The 22,390-nt window shown below is 37.8% G+C and overlaps 1 protein-coding gene and 1 long non-coding RNA gene across 2 annotated transcripts; one reads left to right on the top strand and one right to left on the bottom strand.

Moving 5' to 3' along the window:
* Positions 1–18,136: 18,136 nt before the first annotated feature.
* Positions 18,137–19,609, bottom strand: NUDT16 (nudix hydrolase homolog 16). The gene is made up of 4 exons (XM_078996273.1): positions 19,364–19,609; positions 18,732–18,846; positions 18,570–18,653; positions 18,137–18,478 (listed from the first exon to the last, which is right to left on the bottom strand). Exons 1-4 carry the CDS (start codon positions 19,432–19,434, stop codon positions 18,215–18,217), a joined length of 534 nt encoding a protein of 177 aa, XP_078852399.1. The 5' UTR covers positions 19,435–19,609; the 3' UTR covers positions 18,137–18,214.
* A 305-nt stretch (positions 19,610–19,914) lies between these two features.
* LOC145047909 (uncharacterized) lies at positions 19,915–22,078 on the top strand. Its single transcript, XR_013682519.1, has 3 exons — positions 19,915–20,050; positions 20,306–20,634; positions 20,887–22,078. It is a non-coding gene; the product is annotated as an uncharacterized LOC145047909 (long non-coding RNA).
* The last annotated feature ends 312 nt before the right edge of the window (positions 22,079–22,390 follow it).

Genomic DNA, 22,390 nt, shown 5'->3' with positions numbered 1-22,390 from the left:
TTGTGGCATTGTTGTCTTGGACATGTAAGCAAGAAACGCATAGGCCAACTCCAAAATGATGGAGTCTTGGAGTCATTTGACCTAAATTCGAATGATAGTTGTGAATCTTGTCTACTTGGAAAAATAACAAAATCACCCTTCACTGGTTCTTGTGCTAGGGGTGAAGGTTTGTTGGATCTGGTACACACGGATATGTGTGGACCCTTCAGAACCACCACAAGGGATGTTAACCACTTCTACGTGACTTTTAATGATGATTATAGTAGATATGGATATGTCTACTTAATCAAGCATAAGTCAGAAACCTTTGAAAAGTTCAAGGAGTTTAAACAGGAAGTGGAGAATCAATTGGGCAGGAACATTAAGATGCTTCAATCTGATCGAGGTGGTGAGTATCTTAGTATAGAGTTCCTTAACTATCTTAAGGAATGTGGGATTGTCTCACAATTGACACCTCCCAGGACACCACAGCTTAATGGTGTGGCTGAGAGGCGTAATCAAACTTTTTTTGGACATGGTTCGTTCCATGATGAGTCGAGCTTTGCTACCAATCTCATTTTGGGGGTACGCCTTAGAGACTACCGCCCATATTCTTAATCTAGTCCATACAAAGAAGGTTGCCAAAACACCTCACGAGATGTGGACTGGAAAAGTTCCCAATCTAGATCACATCAAGATTTGGGGTTGCGAGGCTTTCGTGACGCGTGAGACTCACGATAAGCTTGAACCTCGAAGTGAGAGGTGTATTTTCATCGGCTACCCACAGAAATCCTTTGGTTACCTCTTCTACACACCCAGTGATAATGTGGTCTTTATAGCAAGTAAGGGAGTCTTGAGAGAGAGAGAGAGAGAGAGAGAGAGAGAGAGTTCATAAGCCATGGAAACAGTGGGAGGCAAATTGAACTTGAAGAAATTCAAGATTCAAGTGGTGAAGGAACCTCAAACCCTAGCAATCAACCTGAGGAGGAAACTCCTATTGATTCGACAGATGATTCTGTACCTCTGAGGCGTTCCACGAGAGTTAGGAATGCACCTAAGCATTACTATGGTTTCCATATTACTGCGGAAAGTGATACACTTATCAGTGATAGCACACTGGTAAGTCTGGATGAACCTAACATCTACACGGAAGTCATGGCAGGCCCTGAAGCTGCTAAATGGAAAGAGGTTATGGACATTGGACAGCGAGATACAGTCCATGTATGACAATCAAGTTTGGAACTTAGTTGACAATGTACCAGGTCGTAAGACAGTTGGGTGCAAAAGAATATTCGAGAAGAAGACCGAAATGTATGGTAATGTACACACTTATAAAGAACGAATGGTTGCAAAGGGCTTTTCTCAAACTCCGAGAGTTGATTATGATGAGACCATTTCATCAGTAGCAAAGATTAAGTCTATTAGGGCTATGTTAGCCATTGCTCCATTTCATGATTATGAAATATGGCAAATGGATGTCAAAACCGCTTTCCTTAATGGAAAGTTAGCTCAGGATGTTTACATGAATCAGCTAGAGGGTTTTGTCAACACAGAGTACCCTAATAGAGTGTGTAAGCTTGAGAAATCCATTTTCGAGGAGCGAAGATGAATCTTATATGTATGTCAAGGCTAGTGGGAGTATAGTTAGCTTTTTGGTACTGTATGTCGATGACATACTACTCATAGTAAATGACATCCCAACTCTGTCGGAAGTGAAGTCCTGGTTTGGGAAGTGTTCCGCTATGAAGGACCTCGGAGAAGCTGCCTGTATCCTAGGATAAGGATTTTGAGAGACAGGAGTAAGAAACTAATTGGACTTAGTCAGAGTACCTACTTGGATAAGGTGTTGAATAGGTTCAGCATGCAGAATTCCAAGAAAGGAGAGTTACCGATCTAGAGTAACGCCAGATCGAGTAAGACTCAGAGCCCGAGTATAGAGGCTGAGATAGCAGAGATGAGTCGAGTATCGTATGCTTCTGTTGTAGGCTCGATCATGTATGTTATGACTTGTACTCATCCTGATGTGGCATTTGCATTGAGCATGGTCAGCATATATTAGGGGAACCCTGGCAAGGCTCACTGGACTACTGTAAAGAACATTCTCAACTACCTGCGGAGGACTAAGGACTCGGTCCTTACCCTCAGTGGGAGTGATGACTTAAGAGTAGTAGGGTATAGTGATGCTAGCTTCCAAACTGATAGGGATAATTTCCGCTCTCAGTCTGGCTGGGTCTTTACCTTAAACGGAGGAGTAATTACTTGGAAAAGTTCCAAGCAGGAGATAGTGACTGATTCAACTTGAGAATCAGAGTATATAGCAGCAAGCAAGGCAGTAAAGGAGGCTATATGGCTAAAGAACTTCATTGGAGACCTTGGAGTTGTATTGGCTATAAAGGAGCCTATGGAAATTTTCTGTGATACTGAAAGTGCAGTTTCCTTAGCCAAGGAACCAAGGGATCACGGAAGATCCAGACACATCGATAGAAAATACCATTTCATCTGACATCTAACAGAAGAAGGACTCCCTGTGGCAAAGAGGGTATCATCGGATGATAACCCAGCGGATCCCCTCATGAAGAGATTGGGTAGGGTTAAGCATCTTCAGCATGTGAGGCATATAGGGCTAATGGGTGATATTAGTTTTAGTAGTTAGATAGCTCTTGAAATTTGTAAAGTGTAATTGACATTTGATGATAAATAAAAAATTTTTGTTTATTTATAAGTATAAGTGTTGCTATATTTTGTCAATTGTTTACTATCATTTCATTTTGCATGTTTTGAATTCCAAAATAATTATGTTATGGTATATCATATTATCAAATTCTCCATAGTCGGTCATATGTCGGAAGTAGATATGAATCAAGACTGTCATGATTTGTTTGTAGATATCTAAGTTGTTGGACATAGCAAGAGTTGCTACAACACTCATGAGTGCTCATAAGTTCTGAGTATTGGATTCAACTCACGCTCACGTATCACTTCATGGAATTTATCTCGAGTGATTGTAAGACAGTAATATCATATAAGTCTTCAAACCTAGAGATATGACTTGTTGACTATGAGTTGGTTATACATTGATTGTACGAAAACACATTGGTAACTCGATGTTATAAAACGTGCCTTTTTGTATAATTTAACGAGTAGTAGAACAAGCATATGAGTCAAAGCTTATATGTTCCTTCTTGGATTAGAAGCGATATCTGGTCTCCTTGATGATTTTGTTTTGACCTATGTATCGGGCCTGGTCAGAACTAAATTGATGTGTTTAATTAAGTTCTATGTCAAACAAATCGGAAATCGGGAAACAAATTGTTGGACAGTAAGTAAGACTTTGTTCCATGTATTTTTCTGGGTGATATCTAGAATAGGGGATTATATGATCACTTATCTTAAATGGCGTATCATCATCATATCAGTTCTGCAAGACCTTGAAAGAGCTATGATTGCTGATCGGTCCCTGAAGTCATTCTTGCAGTTATAGTTATTAGACTTATCCAAGTGGGAGACTGTTGAATTAGGTGTCTAAGTTAATAACTATTTCTGGAATGTACTTGACCCGGTTGGCATGGTCCATTTGGGTTGCATGGCATTGCAACACGTGGATAAACTAAATGTGTAACGACCCAATTTTCACATCAAAAATTTTTTGTTTAAAAACGTTACTTTAGAAAATATTAATAACTAAAACATCATTCGATCATCCATAATATAAACTGAACCATGTCTGAAAACCAAAACATACAACTAATCGGAATATCAGAGTATCAATCCCAGAAGGCTCGTAAATGCGGAAACCGAAGAGTGTGTGTGTGACATGCTGCTACCGCGCCAGCTCCTTTCCCCTAGCTGAGGAGGTACCTGAAACCAAAACTGAAACCGTAAGCACAAAGCTTAGTGAGCTCCCCCATAATACCCCATACCATGCAAGCATTTAACAAACAACATGAAATTAGGAGATACGGGCCACGCCCACACTCGTGAATATACGGGCCCCGCCCACACTTCGCTTTCTGAGAGATACGGGCCCCGCCCACACTCGTGAAGATACGGACCCCGCCCACACTTCGCTATCTGGGAGATACGGGCCTAGCCCACACTCCATTCTCGGAGAGATACGGGCCTCGCCCACACTCAACCGCCAACTCATATCATACAAGTATCGCACAGACAACAAGTGTAAACAATTCTATCATACTGGCATATATCATAATCAACTCAACTAAGAGATACGGGCTCGGCCCACACTCTAATACTAACATCTCGTCTATACGGGACGACCTTGGTGCCTTAGACCCGTTACTACTGGAAGGAAACTCACCTCGAAATAGTTGCTGGTCTGTGTGGGAATTGATCACCTACTACTGCTGCTGCTGCTCCGGAAACTCCCCGGCTGTAATTCCCACAATATACTTAATCATACACTGCTAACTGTCCTTTTGGTAAAAAGACCATTTTACCCCTGGTCTAACCCTAAGTCAATTCGAAGTCAACTTTTAGTTGACCCGACTCACCGAGTGGATCTCCACTCGCCGAGTCCCTGTCCAGACTATTGTCCTGGGTCCCTGATTCTACTCGTCGAGTTGGGCTATGACTCGACGAGTTCATCTTCTAAACTGACATTCAACTCCTTCATCCTACTCGCCGAGTTGCATGAACAACTCGTCGAGTTCATCTTCATCCGAAGAACACATATGCTAATACTCGCCGAGTTGTATGAACAACTCGGCGAGTCTGTTCTTGATCTATGAAGATTGCCTTGGACTCGCCGAGTCAGGGCATTGACTCGCCGAGTCCTAACATGGGTGAGTTCAGCTCCCAACTCACCGAGTCACCCCCTGTGACTCACGGCTCAACTCGACACATCATGAAGGGACCAATTCAGTGACTCGCGACCAGACTCGTCGAGTCACATTTACGACTCGCCGAGTCGCAGCCATGCATCCATCAAATACACCGATTTGCTCGATTCCAGTCCATGCCATTCACAGATCTGGGCTTCTAGGACACAAATCACACGTAAAGTTTCCAACTTTACATGTAGATATTCACCAATATGGATTTTAAGGCTCAAAGTGCACCAAAAGAGTAGATCTAGGGCTTTCATGCAATATGACCCCATAAAGGCATTAGATCCAAGCTCCAGGGACTAAATCATGCCTAGATCTAAAGGCTAACAACTTATTACAACCCACAAAGCACAAACAAGCTTAGGGAAGAGCCCAAGAAGGACTCCTATGAAGCTAAAAGAGATTACAAGCTTGAAAACAGAGGGGAAACGAGCTATACCTCAAGGAAAACGTTGAGATGACACAAAGATGCCTGGTTTCCTTCTCCTCTTCTTGATCTACTCTTCTTTCTCCTCAAAATCTTCAAGAACACTCCGAAAACACTTCAATCTCTCAAGGAAATAAGGGAATAAACGATGTTGGGAGTTCTGGGCTAAACCCATAAGGTGCTCCATGGATAGTTCATGGAGGTCATAAATCCATGGATCATGGAATATGGAAAGCCATGATAATTAGGGTTTACATGGTGTAACCCTACTTGTGACACAACTATATAAAGACCCCATGACTAGAAAAATCTGCACTACAAGTAAGTACAAGAGGGCTAACCGACTTTTTTGAGTGTTAGTGATCTTCTTTCAAAGTTATTCTAAGTGTTGTGGTGTTGTGTGAGACATTTGAGGTATCACACTTGATGTGCTAGGCTCACAATGTTCTCAAGGAATCCAAACAAAAAAAGGTATGTTCTTCTACTAGCTATAATGTTTAAAAGTTCCCCATGCCCTGCTAGTTAGGTTAAGAGCCTTGAAAATCAAATTTACATGTATCTTAGTAAAACATAGATCCAAGGTTTCTAGGGTTTCATTTACACCTTACGAGTGTTAGAATGCACAAAACCCTCCAAGGGATTTATCACATTGAGCAGTTCATCAGGGGGGGCACTGATCCTATTTGTGGAAAAGAATGATGGTTCACTCAGGATGTGCATTGACTATTGGGAATTAAACAAGCTGATAGTGAAGAGCCATTATCCACTTCCAAGGATTGATGATTTATTTGACCAACTTCAGGGTGCATCATGGTTCTCCAATATTTTTTCGAGATCATGTTATCATTATGTGAGGGTTAGAGACGAGGATGTGCATAATACAACTTTAAGGGATTATTATGGACATTACGAGTTCGTGGTCATGCCATTTAGGCTCACCAATGCACCAACATCATTCATAGATCACATGAACCATATGTGCAAGCCAAACATGGATTATCGATGATAGTCTTTATCGATGATAGTCTTTATCGATGATATCCTAGTCTGCTCAAATACCAAGGAGAAACATGAGGAGCATTTACAGGAGGTTTCGAGACCTTGAGTATGGTGAGGTTTTATGCTAAGTTCTCCAAGAATGAGTTATGCTTGTGCGAGGTGCAGATTTTAGGGCACATCATCAACTAGAAGGGTATATTGGTCGATTCGGCCAAGATAGAGGCAGTGATGTAGTGGGAGGTTCTGAGGACACCATCTGAGATAAAGAGCTTCCTTAGCTTAGCAGGTTATTATTGGAGGTTTATTTAGGATTTCTCCAAGATTGTTGTTCCTTTGACACGTCTGACGAAGAAGAATGTTTATTTCTAGTGGGGGCCTAAGCAACATGAAGCTTTTGAGACTTTGGGTTAGAAATTGTGTGAGGCTCTGATTTTGACCCTCCCTGAGGGTATCGATGACTTTATGGTGTTTTGAGATGCAATGATGATGGTTCAGGGTGCACTTCGTATGTAGAGTGTTCATGTGATTATGTATGCATCGAGAAAGCTGAAACCTCACGAGGCGAACTACCTTACTCATGATTTAGAGTCGGGGTTGTGGTTTTCTCCCTCTAGATCCAAAAACATTACTTATATGGGATTAGGGCATTATTTATATTGATCACAAAAGTATAAGGTATCTGATGGATCAATAAATTTGAATATGAGGCATGACAGATGGTTGGATATGGTGAAAGATTATGAGTGCAAGATTTTGTATCATCCTAGGAAGGCCAATATTATGGTTGATGCCTTGATCCACAAGGTAGCGAGGGCACATATTGGAGATTTATGTCCGAGGATCATCATTGTTTACCACTATTGGATTTGATCAATAAATCTCAAGTTGAGGGGTTGAAGAGGGAGATAGCATGGTTCGTAAAGCGGTGCTTGACATGCTAGGAGGTCAAGGTCAAACATCAAAGATCCCATGGAAAAATGCAGTCATGACCCATTCCCATGTGGAAGTGAGAAGAGATCACTATGGATTTTATTATGAAGTTGCCAATAACAGTGTGTGGGGTTGATTCTATATGGGTGATTATTGACATATTGACCAAGAGTGATCATTTCATACCCGCCAAGAAATTGGTTGACATCTACATCAAGGAGGTAGTGGTTTGACACGGGGTTCCAATTTCGTTGGTTTCTGATTGAGATGTTCACTTCACCTCCAGTTTTTGACGAAAATTCATAAGGATTTAGGTACTTAGTTACATTTCAACACCTCTTACCACCCTCAGAATAATGGACAGAATGAACAGACCATTTAGACGCTCGACGATATGCTCAGGGCATGTGTGTTAGATTTTGGCGGGAGTTGGGATATTTATCTTCCATTCGTCGAGTTCTCTTACAACAACAGTTATCATATCAGTATTGATCTACCTCCATATGAGATAATCTAGAGGAAATGTCAAACCTCAGTTTGTTGGAGTGACGTTGGCCACCGAGTCATGGGGAGTACATAGGTGGTACTCAAGACCACTAAGTTGATCCAGCAAGTGTGTGATCGGCTGTAAACCACGTAAAGCCACTAGAAGAGTTATGTCGACCATTGATGTTCAGACTATGGATGTCAAAAAATCCCATGGGGCCTCGTCCTGTTTGGCGGAATTTATTAAAAATATTGGTGGCGGGGACAAGGGCGGGGGCAAGGTTAACCCCCATTTTAGTTTCGGATGCAGGGGCGGGGTGGGCAATCCCGTCTTGAAACCCCCATGGGGACCCCGTTATTACATTTTATATATATATATATATATATATATATATATATATATATATATATATATATATATATATATATATATATATATATATATATATACAATAAACAATAAGATGATTTTGAGCATCCAAAATTCAACAAAAAAAACATGTTTTTAAGTTGTTAGTATAAGGCTTTTAAGAAGCCATAACTTTTTGATTTTTAACATGTAAATTTATGCTATAAACAATTATTTTTTACCTAAAAATAATTTCTTTTAACCCAAACAACATCTTCTTTTAGACCAAAAAAATGCAGCCCAAAATCCATTGGGGCGCAGGAACGGGGGAGGGGGTAATAAGGGGTATTCGGGGGTGGGGGCGGGGGTAGGAAGGCTGGACATTTCGTGGGCGGGGGTGTGGATAGGGGAACGGGGAAATTTTGGGGGCGGGGGAGGGGATGCACCCCCAGTCCCGTTTTCCGCCATTGACATCCCTATTTTAGACCTCGATTTTTAGGTCGGGAATTTTGTGCTTCTAAAAGTGTCACTTTGGAAAGGTGTCATCCAGTTTAAGAAGTAGGAAAAATTGGGCCCTAGGTATATTCGTTCCTTCAGGATTATTTCCCAGGTGGGCAAGGGTGCGTATCGGTTGAATCTTCCTGAGGAGCTTAGCTATATCCACAACACTTTCCATGTCTCCTATCTGCAAAAATGCTTGGTTGATGATTCCATAGTAGTTCGACTGGAAGATATTTAGGTTGATGAGCACCTGAATTATGTTGAGAGGCCGATTGCAATTCTCAACAAAAAAGATGAAGACGTTGCGCAACAAGGTAATGGGTTTAGTGAAGGTGCAATGGCAACTCCGGAAAGGTTCCGAGTGGAAAAGTGAGTTTTGTGAGGGTCACGACATGAGGGAAGCACCATCGCGTCGTCATATAGACGCATTCTTTGGGAGGAATCTTTTGAGTGTCACGACGTGACACCTTATCAGATACAAAACCCTAATTTCGGACTTGGACCCTATTTAAAGGAAGTGAGGGGCTAGGGTTTCTTTCACCCTTATCCTACATCACTACCAAACAACCCATTCGCTAAACCTAGCTCTTTTGAGATTATTTTTGCAAGTTTTAGTGGCTCTGAAGGTAAGAGAAGAAGTTTTGGTGCCTAGTTCCTCTAAGCAATCTCTCATCATCCTTATGTGTAGTTTCTGGACTTTTTGTAAGTCCTCAATATTGTATTAAGTTTCTAAGATCCTAACTAAATTGGCATAATATTGAAGAAAAGTAAAGTCCTTTTTGGATTGCCCTCGTAACTAGGAAATGGCTTGGATTGATCAAAGGAGAGAGAGAGAGAGAGAGAGAATATTTTGTTAATATATTATGCAATTAAAATATTAATTAGAAATTGTTAATTAATGCTTTGTTAATTTTTTATATGAATAATAAATTAATTAGAAATAGTAAAATTTGATTAATTAGTAATCAAAATTAATCTGGAATTAATTCGAGATTACTTGGAATTAATTAATGGTGCAAGTGGTGAATTGTAATTGTTCAATAGCTGAACAAAAGAGGCAATTCTAGAATAGTCAATGGCTGTGAAAGCAAGAAGATCTGCACAGACAAGGTTTGAAAACTCAAGCCTTGAATTAACTTAAGACCAATGTTTGCTGATAATGATTATAGTCCAGTCAAGTTTGGTAAACCAGTCTTCTCTTGAAAATTAGAAGTTCAACGGAGTACTTAAAGAGTTTTAAATAATAAGTATGAACAGTGTAAAGAGATTCAAGAACAATAAGAATGATAAAGAGAATGATTGACTGGATGATTCTTGGTATTGATGAGAAAGGTGAATTTTTTCACTCATGCATACATAGAATGAAATTTACATCTCCGTAAACAGACAGGTAGTAATAAAAGACAAATCCCATAAAGTGAAAGGACTAGAAGACATCTGCAGATCAACAGAATGACGTGGCCACTTCTCTTGATCTTGTCCCATGTACTTTACTATAAAATAATTACTACAAGACAAAATAGTACAAGAAACATTTAATGCACATTACAGACTCAAAATAACAAGAAACAAAGGATGCATTTCTGAATGATCTACACTTTGGAATTCTCTATCTCGGATTGCTAAAGGATCATTTTTTCATGTGCCAAAAATCTCCCCTTAATTCATTTTATCAATCATCTGATTCATCACTTAGCTTCATCAAACACAAATAGATAGGCACTTCGGAGCCAACTTTGGACCTCGATGGACCATCTACGATGCTTAATAAATTTCTTTTTGACATGTTCAACAGAATCACTCTTAACACCATTAGAGAAGAACTTTTGAAGAATCTTGGTAGGAATAAGATGTTTGTCAAGCACTCTAAAAAATTCATTTTGATTGGTCTTTTTATTGAGTTAGATGTAATCAAGTTCTGGTTCTTTAGTTGGTCCTTTTGCTAAGATATGGGCTTCAGGAAGCTCAGTGGTGATCTTGGTTAAGTGATTTTCCATTCCAAAGAGGTGAGCAACATCTACATTGGATCTACAAAATTTGGTGATGTAGTCCTTTAGAAAGTAGATTGCAACCTCGTAGGCTCCAATGCTTGATTCATTGGTGTGACAATCTCGGAAATGAATAGCTAAAGTGAAAATATAATTGGTATTCATCAAAGGAAAGTCCGCATCCAAGATAGTGATGATGGATTCTCTGTTTCAAGAAATGAAATATTTATACAAAATACAATCCAAATCAAACTTACTTTGAACCTTATTACCGTATTCAACGATCTTGGTAATCTTTTTCCAAGACCACACTTCCTTTTGGGGTCGTGCATTGATGGAATAAAAGGTTCTTAATCTCTCACTCTTAGTTCGGATGATTGTTTGAGGATCATCGGTTGGATGCAGAGGTGAGAACTTGATATAGTAGTGTCCATGAGGAGAGATTGGCAAGTCGAGTTGATCGGCATCTTGAGTTGGAAAATCATAGTACACGAAGGGAAAAAAATGTATATCACAAATAATTCCTTGTTGAAAAAGATGAGAAATGCCCAACATCGGATTTGAATTATGTTTGAGAGATTGAATATGGATGCTTTCTTCCATAACTTATTGAATTTGCTCATTGGACTAGCCCTCAGACTTTCTAAACGACTTCACTGGGCTATCCAAAACTATAGCAATCTTTTGCCTTTGTCTTGGGGATTTTCACCTTTGTCATAAATGGAGGAGATGACTTGATGACTAGATTCAGTGATGAATAACTCGGATAGAGGAGGAATTAGAGGTTCTTTTGGAATTTCATCACCGTTAGAGAATCTTCATCAATTTGAACAATCCTTGGAGTAGGAGTTGGATGAAGCATCGAATGAGTGGCTTGGAAGACGTTAATTGTTAACTTGGTTTTTACCTTACCCATGTCTTGGCTCCATTGAAATATTTCATATACAGATGATGGCCAAGAAACCGAGGACCATTTAATCTTTTCTTCTTCGGAAAGGACTTTGGTAGGAGGTTCCTTGACGGCTTGTAGTCCAAGAATCACATTTTCAACCAAATCTTCATCACATCATCTATTTCAAGAGCTTCAAGAGTTTCTACTTCCAAGACTTCATCATCAGTTGATTTATCACGAAGCATAATCTGAGAGAGGTTTCCATTGCACATGCTTTTGTTCTTGTTCTCCCCCTTTCATAGGAAGACCCAGCTTCCGATGTAAGAATTTGATCATACTTAAGCTCATTTAATCTTTCAAAAACTTTATGAAAGCTGATCTTGATTTTCTTAGAAAGTAAATCATATGTGTCGGCAGTAGGAGCTTGAGCTTTGATATGGTTGAAGGTTTCATCAAGGATGCGAAGCATTTCATCGAAAGTGTAGTTTGGAATATCCATGTAATGTTGAGTTTCATGAATAACCTTGATGGGAAATTCATGTATAACCATGCTCATTGCGTCTTTGTGACGAACTTCTTTCTCCAACCTCTAAATTTGTTTTTCATCTCAGACATAAGTTTGCATGATTATAGTGTTGGTGGAAGAAAACATGTCATCATGAACTTTAAGCATTATGGTGATAGTGGATATGTGATAATCCATGTTTTCCTAGTAGCGAGCTTTAGCATCTTCAAGAGTACGATAGAGACAAGAGGCTCTAACATAACCCTCACCCTGAACCTCTTAACAAATCAATCATGTGCCACTACTGGTGTTTCACGTATTTGGCGAGATACTCTGAATTCTTATTCCTCATGCAAACCTCAATCTAAATGGTTCTCCCCCACTTTTATTCAAATATTCTTTTCCAACCACTTAATTGATGGAGTTTCAAACCATCTTGTAACCTTACTATTCCACTAATATCCTTCTGAACTTACAAGAACTAAGATTCCAATATCAAGAGGATTGGGGTATCCACTACCCTAACTAGCTCATACACTTTACTACCCTTGAAGGAAAACATAGTTGCACCCAAAGCACCTTCCCCTAATACAATTCCAAGTCCATGAGTAATTTCAGTTGTTGACAAAAGATGAATAAACCCTTAATCGAACTCCTCCTGGAATATTGTAACAAACTCCTACCAAGTCATGGCCACCGCAACCATAAATCCTATAGCACGACTGACCTACTCCCACCAATATCGTTGGTTTAAACTCCTCCTGGAATATCGTAACAAACTCCTGCCAAGTCATGGACACCACAACCATAAATCCTATAGCCCGACCGACCTACTCCCACCAATCTCAAGCTTGATCTCTCAGAATACAAGATGCAAATCCCACCTTAACTCGTTCGTTGAACATTTTTCATGTCAGCGATACATCGGTGGCTAGCAATGGGGTCCTTATCCCCAAAGAACTTCGGAGCTCCACATGCCTTGAACTCTTGAAAAGAATAAGTTCGAGCTCCGAGCTGACCTGTTGCAACCTCGACTCAAAAGGCCCCGAATCGCTCATCCAGCAGTTCCACAATCCCAGTGCGATATGTGCCCAAATGCTCATTCAAAGTCTCCCTGATCCCCTCCTTGACCATACCGAAGATCACAAGAGTCAGCTCCAAAATCTGACGTGATAAACTCCCACATCTGCTTATCATCGACTCGGTACCAACACCTAAACATGAACCAGATGCTCCTCCACAAGTGCTCATCACCATTTTGAAAAGCAAGCATAAAAGAAATGCTTTGATAAATTCTTATCATATTTTGTTTTGGGAACAAATTCCGCAACACTTTTATGTAAAAATATTACTCTGGTTTTCAAACAAAGCATAAACAAAACCGGCCTTTTCTGGCCGTGAAATTGGGGATGTCACATTAGGATTAATTATATTATTTAATCATTCAAATCATGCTTTGTCCCTAAGTTACCTAGACTATGAATAGAACCCGTGGGCACCTAATTTTCGTGTCTCTCTTATACCTAAAGGGGGAGAACGAAATCCTCCTTCTCTTTCCCCTCTCTCCTTCAATCCTACGGTTTCTTGCATTTTGGGTGTGAACCATTAGAGGCTCGCGCACTATTAGAGCTAAGTTTTCTAATGAGAGTACAATACTTCAATTATCTTGATTGGGATCTACAAAAGGTACGTGTTCTTGATTATGAATTTGATTTCTAATAAGGTTTATTAGTTTTTCGGTGAGTGGTATGTTGCTTCAATAGTGTTATGACACATATCAAAATAGGTTGCATGTACCATAAGAGTATAAGGAATTTTTCCGCATTATTACATGTAAAACCTATCACTCAAACTCCCATATTTTCGTTGTATGCCTCTTAGATCTAAGCTCTATGCCATATTTGGCCCAATTTGTGGTGATGGGATGGTTAGAAGAGATAAAGTTTGCAATTTTATGATCCCTTTGTGTCCTAAGAGTATATTATCTCATAGATCCAGGTTGTAATAGTGATTTGGAAGCCTTGCATGGATTTTTGGTCACATTGCTTCTTTTAACCTAGGTTTGGGAAAGGACATGCATGGGGCATGCATGTCCATAAAGTTCTCCTTTTTAGAGAGTATATTATCTCATAGATCTAGGTTGTAATGGTGATTTGGAAGCCTTGCATGGATTTTTGGTCACATTGCTTCTTTTAACCTAGGTTTGGGAAAGGACATGCATGGGGCATCATTGTCCATAAAGTTCTCATTTTTAGGGATCGTTAGGGTCCCTACAACCCTACTGGATGTTCTGGATTGAAGACTTTATGAATTAAGTGCTTAATGTTTGATTCCATGCATCAAGTTGCCTTAAAGGACCTTGGAATTAAGATATTGGCTTAGAGGGATGTCCTAATGGATAAAGTTGGAAAGTTTATCCATTAAGACCTTGGGAAGAATCGATATGAGCTTTGGAGCTCATTGAATCGATAGAAAATGACTTAATCCATTAAGTTGGAATAACCAACTTTCATGACGTGACACCCTTCCTGTGACGATAGGGGTTTTCCCGGATTAACTTGAAGTGATTCCGTCACGACGTGATAACATGTACATCACGACGTGACGATGGTTTGGATCAAGACTAAGTTGAGCTGAGACTTAGTTGATTCGTAATCGAGTTAGGACCGGGTTGAGTTTTTTTCCCACGACGTAACCATGAGCTGGTCACGATGTGAGGGTCAGCTAATGGAAGTGTTGACCGTTGACTTTGACCTTGATCGTTGACTTGTTGACCTGTCTTGACGTTTGGTCAAAATGACTAGTTTTAGAGGTTAGACTAAGGTGGGTCCTTTTTTGATTCAATAGGTGGGTCGTAGCACCATCCGTGTGGTAGTGAGCCGTGTTCTTAGTTGATTTCGTGAGTAATGTGGGTCTTCTCACTATACTGTGTAGGATGTTATATGTATTTGTGACTCTTGCATTTGTATGTATGTTGCGTTGGGGTTATTGGTATGTTTGGGTTAGGCCTATTTTCATTTATGTTGGATTGGGCCTATTTGCATGTTGTCTTGGTCCCATTTGTATGTTGGGCTGGGGCCATTTGTATGGTATGTGGTATTTTGGGGAACTCACTAAGCTTTGTGTTTATGGTTTCGTGGTTTGAATATTTGAGGTACTTCCGGTTCTAAAGGGAAATGTCTGGCTTTACAGCACAACATTATCCCCCTGATGATTTTCCGCACTAATAATTGTTATTATACTCTGATGATTATGATACATTTGTTACTATGATGGGTTTTAGGACAAATACTATGTGATTTGATGAATTAAAAATAAAAATAAAAATATTTTTGTTTTGGGACGTTACATAATCACCAAGGCCGGTCTTAAAAAATTAGATATTCTTAAAGGCCCATGACAAACAAGAAGAAAAATGCCCTTGTCTTTATTATAATTTTTTATTTTTAAATAAAAATATATAATGAATAAAAATTGGGCCTTGTGCAGCTACCCACTTCCCCCCCCCCCCCCCCCTCGCCCCAACGCCCCTCATGATAATTGCAATATGATCATGATTCAACAATAGAAGCCCCAATTCTAACTTTCAAGCTTTATATTCTTTCATTCAATGGATTGTGCAAATAGTATGGATTTATTGCATTAAAACCATATCTATGATCATTGAATCTATTTACAAGTCTTAACAACTTCCTAATCCTCGATCTGCAATCTAGAGTAAAATTAATTCCATCAAGCAAATGATAAAACTACAATTAGAACCATATAAAACACTCAGTGAGGGTTGGTAAACAAAACCCTAACTATCAATACTTGTTAAAAACAGATTTGACTCCATAGCCAAAACCCTAACATAAATTTTCAATGTAAATTAAGAGGATTTATACCGTTACACCTCGCAAGCTTTGACTCATATATTCAGTTCTTCATTTGAACTTCAAACTCCAACCATAAGGCTCCTTTTAAAACCTCAAAATTACCATCCCTATTTTCTCATTCATTTTATGTTTGAGATATGCTCCAAGAGCTAGAATTTGATGAGGAAATGCTTGTTCAATAAATCACCATCTATTACTTCAACACACCAATGGAAGAGTAAAATCGCCATGGAGAGAGCTCTAATCTTCCAAATCGACACATAAGTTAGCGAGAGGGGGATGTTGCATCTTATTTCTCATATTTTTGAATTCTACCCTCAAGATTGTATATTTGACTAAAACCACCCCCTTATACATATTTGTGACTTTTAACTTTGGATATTAACCCAACTAGTCCTTCCTCGTCTATATTATGCTTTAATAGTCCAACCTTCCATAAGTGGGTCCACTCTTTCGTCAAACACTTTCCTTGTTTTGACACTTTCGATCCTTGAACCCAAAATGTAATAACTTAAACATTGAGGATGTGTTTGGTTGTGGAAAACTATTTTCATTTCTCAAGAAAAATGTTTTTAGAAAATAGAGTTGAGTTTTTATTTCAGTTTTCAATGGAAATTTTAGAAAACGTGTTTGGGTGGAGATTGTAGAGTTTTTATTTTTCATCTTAGAAAATTAAAAAGCTTTAGAAAACTATAAAAAAAATCACTTTTCTAATTTATATACAATTTGGAAAACAGAAAATTTACATTTTCTTGGAAATTTTTTGAAAATTGAATCAACAAACATGTTTTCCAAATTTCATTTTCATTTGAAAATTTTCATGAAAACTAGAAAAAATTTCTTAACCAAACACACTCTTAACTACTACAACTATCATTTTTACTAATAATATGATTATTTTTTGTTATTTTATATAAATTTATTAATTTTTATTTTGTATTATTAACTTGTTTAAATAAAATTTAAAGTTATCCAAAAATTCTATATTTCTAGCTCTTGAAAACGGATATTACAATTTTATTGCTAGTTTTTCTCATTCCTATCTATCCATTTCTTTGAAGACAAAGGGTTTTGTTTTTTCATTTTGGAGTTATTTATAACCCACTTTAATTGTTAACCCAATAAAAGAAGGGTTTTTTTTACCATTTGTCAAATTCTTCAGAGTTTTGTCACATGTAATTTTATGAAAATTTTAGAATTATTATTTTTTATTTGTTATTTTTTAGGAGTTTTTTCATTTTTTAAAATAAAATTCCACAGAAAATTATTCTATTAATTTGATAATAAAGTCTCATAAATGCTCTAAAGAATATTTGATTTCTTTTATAAATGTTCCAAAAGATTACATTATCGTATGTAAAAGTGTTATTTTATAAAAATTTAATGTTTAAATATTGATATTAAATTTTTATTTTTAATAAACTCATGTAGTCTGAATCCTAATCAATAATATACTTATATTATTCTCAATAATATACTTATATTATTCTGGAACCACGTTAAAGTGCTTGTGTCCATGAGTTTATTTGTTTTCCATTTTCTTTTTTTATATCATGATACATTTTGCTCTCATTATTACACATTGTTATCGTATTTTCACATCCTAGTTTGGTATCCCTTTCCTTGTTGGGTTTTACATTTGTTTATGGACCAAATGTTTGATATTTTTTGAGGATATGTTTGGATTCTAAGGTAATCGTTTGGATCACCCGTTGGATCCGAAACAGATTACAGTTCATTGGATCCGAAACAGATTACAGTTTATTAAATCTTATCTTCTTTTTTTAATATGTGAATTTAATGTTATTATATGTATACTCCAGGCTATACTGTGTGAACTCTATGTGCTGCTATTCCAAAGTTAAATATGTATTTCATATTATAACATGAAGAACTTTATCCGATAATATTCGAATCCCATGACATAGTACAGAAATTCATTTCATATCACGTGAAATTACATATTATAATTTTTTAAACCAAAAACGTAGATTGTAAATATTTATGCTTCTCAAAGTATAATAACAGACCAAGATGATAGTTTGAAAGATCCCAACAAAAAAAAATTGGGTCCTTACATTATCAGATACCAAATTTATATATTCCCACTTATGTTTTATAACTGTAACTATTCCTTTTGCATACTCAACTTCAAATTTTTATCACAAAAGCTTTTTCATCGGGCTTGTTTTGTCCAAGAAAATCTTGTATGTTACAGAATCAACTCAACCCGATCTTCTTTAGTTTGAAAACGGTAACCAAAGTAAAGGAAAGAAAAGGGTAACACTAGTTTCAAATGTCAACACTAGTCTTTAAACTGATTTAAAAAAAAAAAAAAATCTCACCCAAAGACAGTTAAAAACCAAGAAACATGGTTGAAGAAGCCAAAATGACAATATGTTTTTTTTTTATGGAAAGATAAAAGTCGGTTAGTTAGTGGTGTTCCATTAATATGATCATAGCATCCGCAGTCCATTTTTTGAAGGCGTTTTCAAGAGCTTCACGCATCCATGAGTGGCGACAGCAGTTGACTGCTTCGGGTATTGTGACCCAACTTCTGACCCTTCGGCTCTGTTCTGGCCATGAATCCAACTCTTCCTTCACAAACAATGCAAACATTGCTGCTCGACACCTGCCTTCAGGGCTAAATTCGTCTTGTAGTGTTTTGCTTTTGAAATAGTAGTGCCCCAGAAAATGCTGTTACACAAAAATTAGATCCAAAAAACTGATTGATGTGGTTATAAAGTTAGAAAGAGGGAAATGGGAGAAATTGAATTCTTAAACCCACCATTAATTCCCCTCGAACTCCAGCCTCTTCCAATGCTTCACGTGCAGCTGCCTCCTCAACAGTTTCATCATTTTCCCATCCACCCTAATAAGACATAACCAAATCATAAGATCAAACACAAAATGAACAATAACTAATATGGAAGTTGTTTGTAATTGGTACCTTTGGGAACAAAAGACCAGGTCCACTTGTAGAGTTGATCATTAGCACCTCCAAAATCTTCTCAGATTTGCTTCCATTACTGCCTTCAGAGTACCGAAACCTGAAGGGAATGCACCTGATCATAATCGTAAAGAAAGTTACTTTCAGAAGTATTGAAACTCATATATGAACTGCAGTCTGCAGATACGAAAATGGACATTTGTTAACAATTACCACAGAAGCTAATTTACAGAACAAGGAGAAACTCGGGGAAGTGAATACTTCATATGCAATAGCTGTCATAGCGTCGTAAACTCGCTACTGGAGTTGAATAGTAGAACAGAAAGCAAGATTTGAGATGATAACAGAAAGCATCGAATGGAGAATTAAGCAATTTAATAGAAATTGTTTCATTACGACTGCCTGGATTACACACGACTACTGACAGATGTATGAATAACTCAACAACAAGAAGCAGAAATCGAGAATAACCTATCGAAATTTGGGGAAAGAGAATGCAGGTTGTTGTTATAAACAAGCTTAGAGATTGAAATAGTTAGGGGAATATTCTGGATTCGACATTAAACAAAGGCAAATGGGAAATTTTGTAAATTAAAATACGAAGAGGAAAGAGAAAGGGGAGAACAGTATACCCGGCGATGAGACGGCAACCGGCCTCATAACGTTGCTGATGACGACCAGTGCGGGCCACCAATTCAGACATTTCACTATCAATACATATACCTAAACAGTTTAATCCCTAACAATGCCCTTTTATCATCTCTCTCTGTTTCTCTTTGTGTCTGCTATTATACCCTTCTTGGGGAATCGAACAAAGACAAAACACCAGTCACAAAAAAAAAAAAAAAAAAAAAAAAAAAAAAAAAAAAACTTGTTTTTTAGAGCTCCTTTTCCGGACGAATCCAACCCTGTTTTCAGCAGCAAAAAGATTCCGATTCCTTCCCAATGCGTGTCGCCCAACCTCACCTCCTTCTCAATGCCATTAATCCCGTTTTGATTCTTTGATTTCTATTGCTTATTTTACTGGAAACAAAAAGAAGAATAAAGAGAGAAAAGAAAAAAAGAGGGATTGAAGAGATGAGAGAGAAAGGGGAAAAGGAGAAAGGAGAAAGGAGAAAAGTGGGGAAAGGGGTAGGCGCACGGATCGGAGATTTTGTGTGTTTGGATCGGAAGGAAGGTGTCAAGTTGAGGGGACGCAACAGGGTCGGTTACATATATAGAGTGTTAATGAATCTAAAATCTTGACAGAGAACAAATTGTGACTCAAAATATCAAGATTCCATCCCATGCAAACCAGGGAAGATTATCTGCAGCGTTTGGTAGCTCCACTCTATTTCCTATGCTTTGATTTTGGATTTTATTCAAGCGATTATATATCACTTTTTGGTATTATTAGAAAATGTATTATTTTGGGGAAAATGATATGTAGCACACGAATAAATTTTGAGATTTAACTAATTCCGTCACTAAAGTTTTCTTTTTTACATTAAACAATTAAACTCTATGTTTACCTTTTAATTACAGTATTATCCAAAAAATTAGACGGTTTATCGATTCCAATGCTATTGTGGCAGGGTGATGTGTCCAATAAGCTTACGTGGGATACTGATGTGTCGAAGAAGCTCACTCGTCCAACAACCCTTATTAATTGAAACTCTGACTCGGACCATTATTGAAATGTTTCTTACCCTTTTTTGAAAAGTCAAATCCTTTCCACCAACTCTTGTTATTCTCAAGAACAATGTATTCGAGTTCATCCACTTTAAGGAATCAGCTACAAGTGACTCGTGTTCAAGTGCGAGAAGGGGTAAAGATTTGTGATTGTGACGTTCTAGCTAAAGAACGAACGTGTTGGAAGATAACAAACCATGGGAGGCGTTTCTGGATTTGTTGAAACAGTTTGGTAGGTCCCGATAATCCTAATCATGCTACCTTCGTATTTTAGGGTTTGACTGTGGTGTTTCTTCGTGTAAAGTCGGTCATGCTAGATTTGTATTTTGAAAAAAAAAACTAATTTTATTTTCTTCTTGAGGAATATTTGTGATCGTGAATCAAACCCATTTTGTTAGTACATTAAAGGCAGCTAATTTCCTTAACCTTTATTTACTATCTAAATCAAAGCATTTTCATTTTTTAATGGATTGATTATTTATAGATTGGGTTGAAGAAATGTAACTTCTTTGAATGGAAAGACGATGAACAGGAAGAAATGTACTACAAAAACCTTCTATATTCTCTGAAGCAAAAACTAAATGCTAAAGAGGATCTGTCTGAGATGAAAATTTTGAGGACAATGATTGTTGAAGTGGAGTTCCTGTTGTCATAGGAGAAATGTAAGGTGGTAAAGAGTGAGAAAGATGTTTTTGATTCAAGGAAGGTAATAGGCAGGTACATGATGACAATTGCACTGTTGTTTGATGGCTTGGTCTTTTGTGTTTTGAAGTTAAGGAGTGATTGTAATTAGTTAGGGTGGTTGGTGTATGCTTTTGTATGTTTTTGTAAAGGTAGACTAGAAAGTCGGTAATGATTGGCATTTTATATGTTTGGAAGCTGCTTTTAGTTAGAATTTGGGGGTGTCAACCTTGGTGTGTTGATGTTGTAAGGTGGTAAGTCCCTAACGAAAGGGCATTTTATAACTACTATAAAGCCAGATTGAAAGTCCCAATTGTAGGGCATTGTTAGGTGCAATTTGTTCACCTTTTTGCACACCTTTTAGTCTCATTTTATGCATCTATTTAGCATAATTGTCCTTCATTTGTCTTGCATTTCAACATATTTCATGTTAGTCTCTAGAACAACCTTATTTGCACATTTTCATGTCTTTTTCAGGTAAACCGGAGGTTGGAACGCGCTTTGGGAGGTTCCCGAAAGCATTGGTGAAGATTTCGGGATGATCGGGCGAAGAACGAAAAAGTTGGAAAAATCAAGTTTGGATTCGGAGTCAGAGGGGTACACGGGCCGTGTTGGATTTACACTGCAGAATCAACACGGGTCGTGTTGACCAAAATGGGAGCTATTGACCATGCTGAACACGATCCGTGTCAGTTTTACTCTATGTCCAACACAGGCCGTGTTCGACCCAGAAACCAACTTTTGGCAGTTTTTCCTATGTTTCATGTTACGGGTTAAGAGCCATTTTTACACACATACAACATATCAGAGCACATTTTGTGAGGGGATTTCAAAGGTTTTTGCAAGTGTTTGATCAGTAATCATTTGGAAACATTATTTCTCGTATTTGTAAGTTGTAATTGCACATTACTTTCATCTTTTAGACTTGTGATCTTGTTCTAGCCATATGTGGCTAGAACCCTAGTTTCTCCAATTTCATGTTTCGACTTCTTGGTAGTGACTTCAATCATATGACATGATGTTTGTTCTTAATTTCTATCTAATGAATTTGATTTTGCTTCAATCGAATGTTTGATTCTAATTGTGATTCTTATTGGCCATTTGAATTAGGGTTAGGTCATTCAAGTTATCTCTTTTACAAAATATGTAATTGTTTTGTGAAATTAAACAATTAACAAGCATTAAACCGATCTCTGTTGAATGAATTTGGTGTAAATCGTATTCAGACACTTTTACACTCCCGAGCTTGTGATGAGTATTAGGCGTTGTTGGGAACATTCACATAAAGCTTCATGCGGTCTTTTAAT

Source organism: Lactuca saligna, chromosome 5 (genome assembly GCF_052625555.1).
Source record: "Lactuca saligna cultivar CGN05327 chromosome 5, ASM5262555v1, whole genome shotgun sequence".
Taxonomy (NCBI): Eukaryota; Viridiplantae; Streptophyta; class Magnoliopsida; order Asterales; family Asteraceae; genus Lactuca; species Lactuca saligna.
The sequence above is the reverse complement of the archived record's forward strand: the minus strand, read 5'-3'. Positions and strand labels throughout refer to the sequence as shown.

Coding starts and splice junctions, on each gene's coding strand:
- NUDT16 (XM_078996273.1), bottom strand. CDS start 19,434: ATGTCTGAATTGGTGGCCCGCACTGGTCGTCATCAGCAACGTTATGAG. Junction 18,847..19,363: donor GGTTGCCGTCTCATCGCCGG/GTATACTGTTCT, acceptor GATTATGATCAG/GTGCATTCCCTTCAGGTTTC. Junction 18,654..18,731: donor CTGGTCTTTTGTTCCCAAAG/GTACCAATTACA, acceptor ATGTCTTATTAG/GGTGGATGGGAAAATGATGA.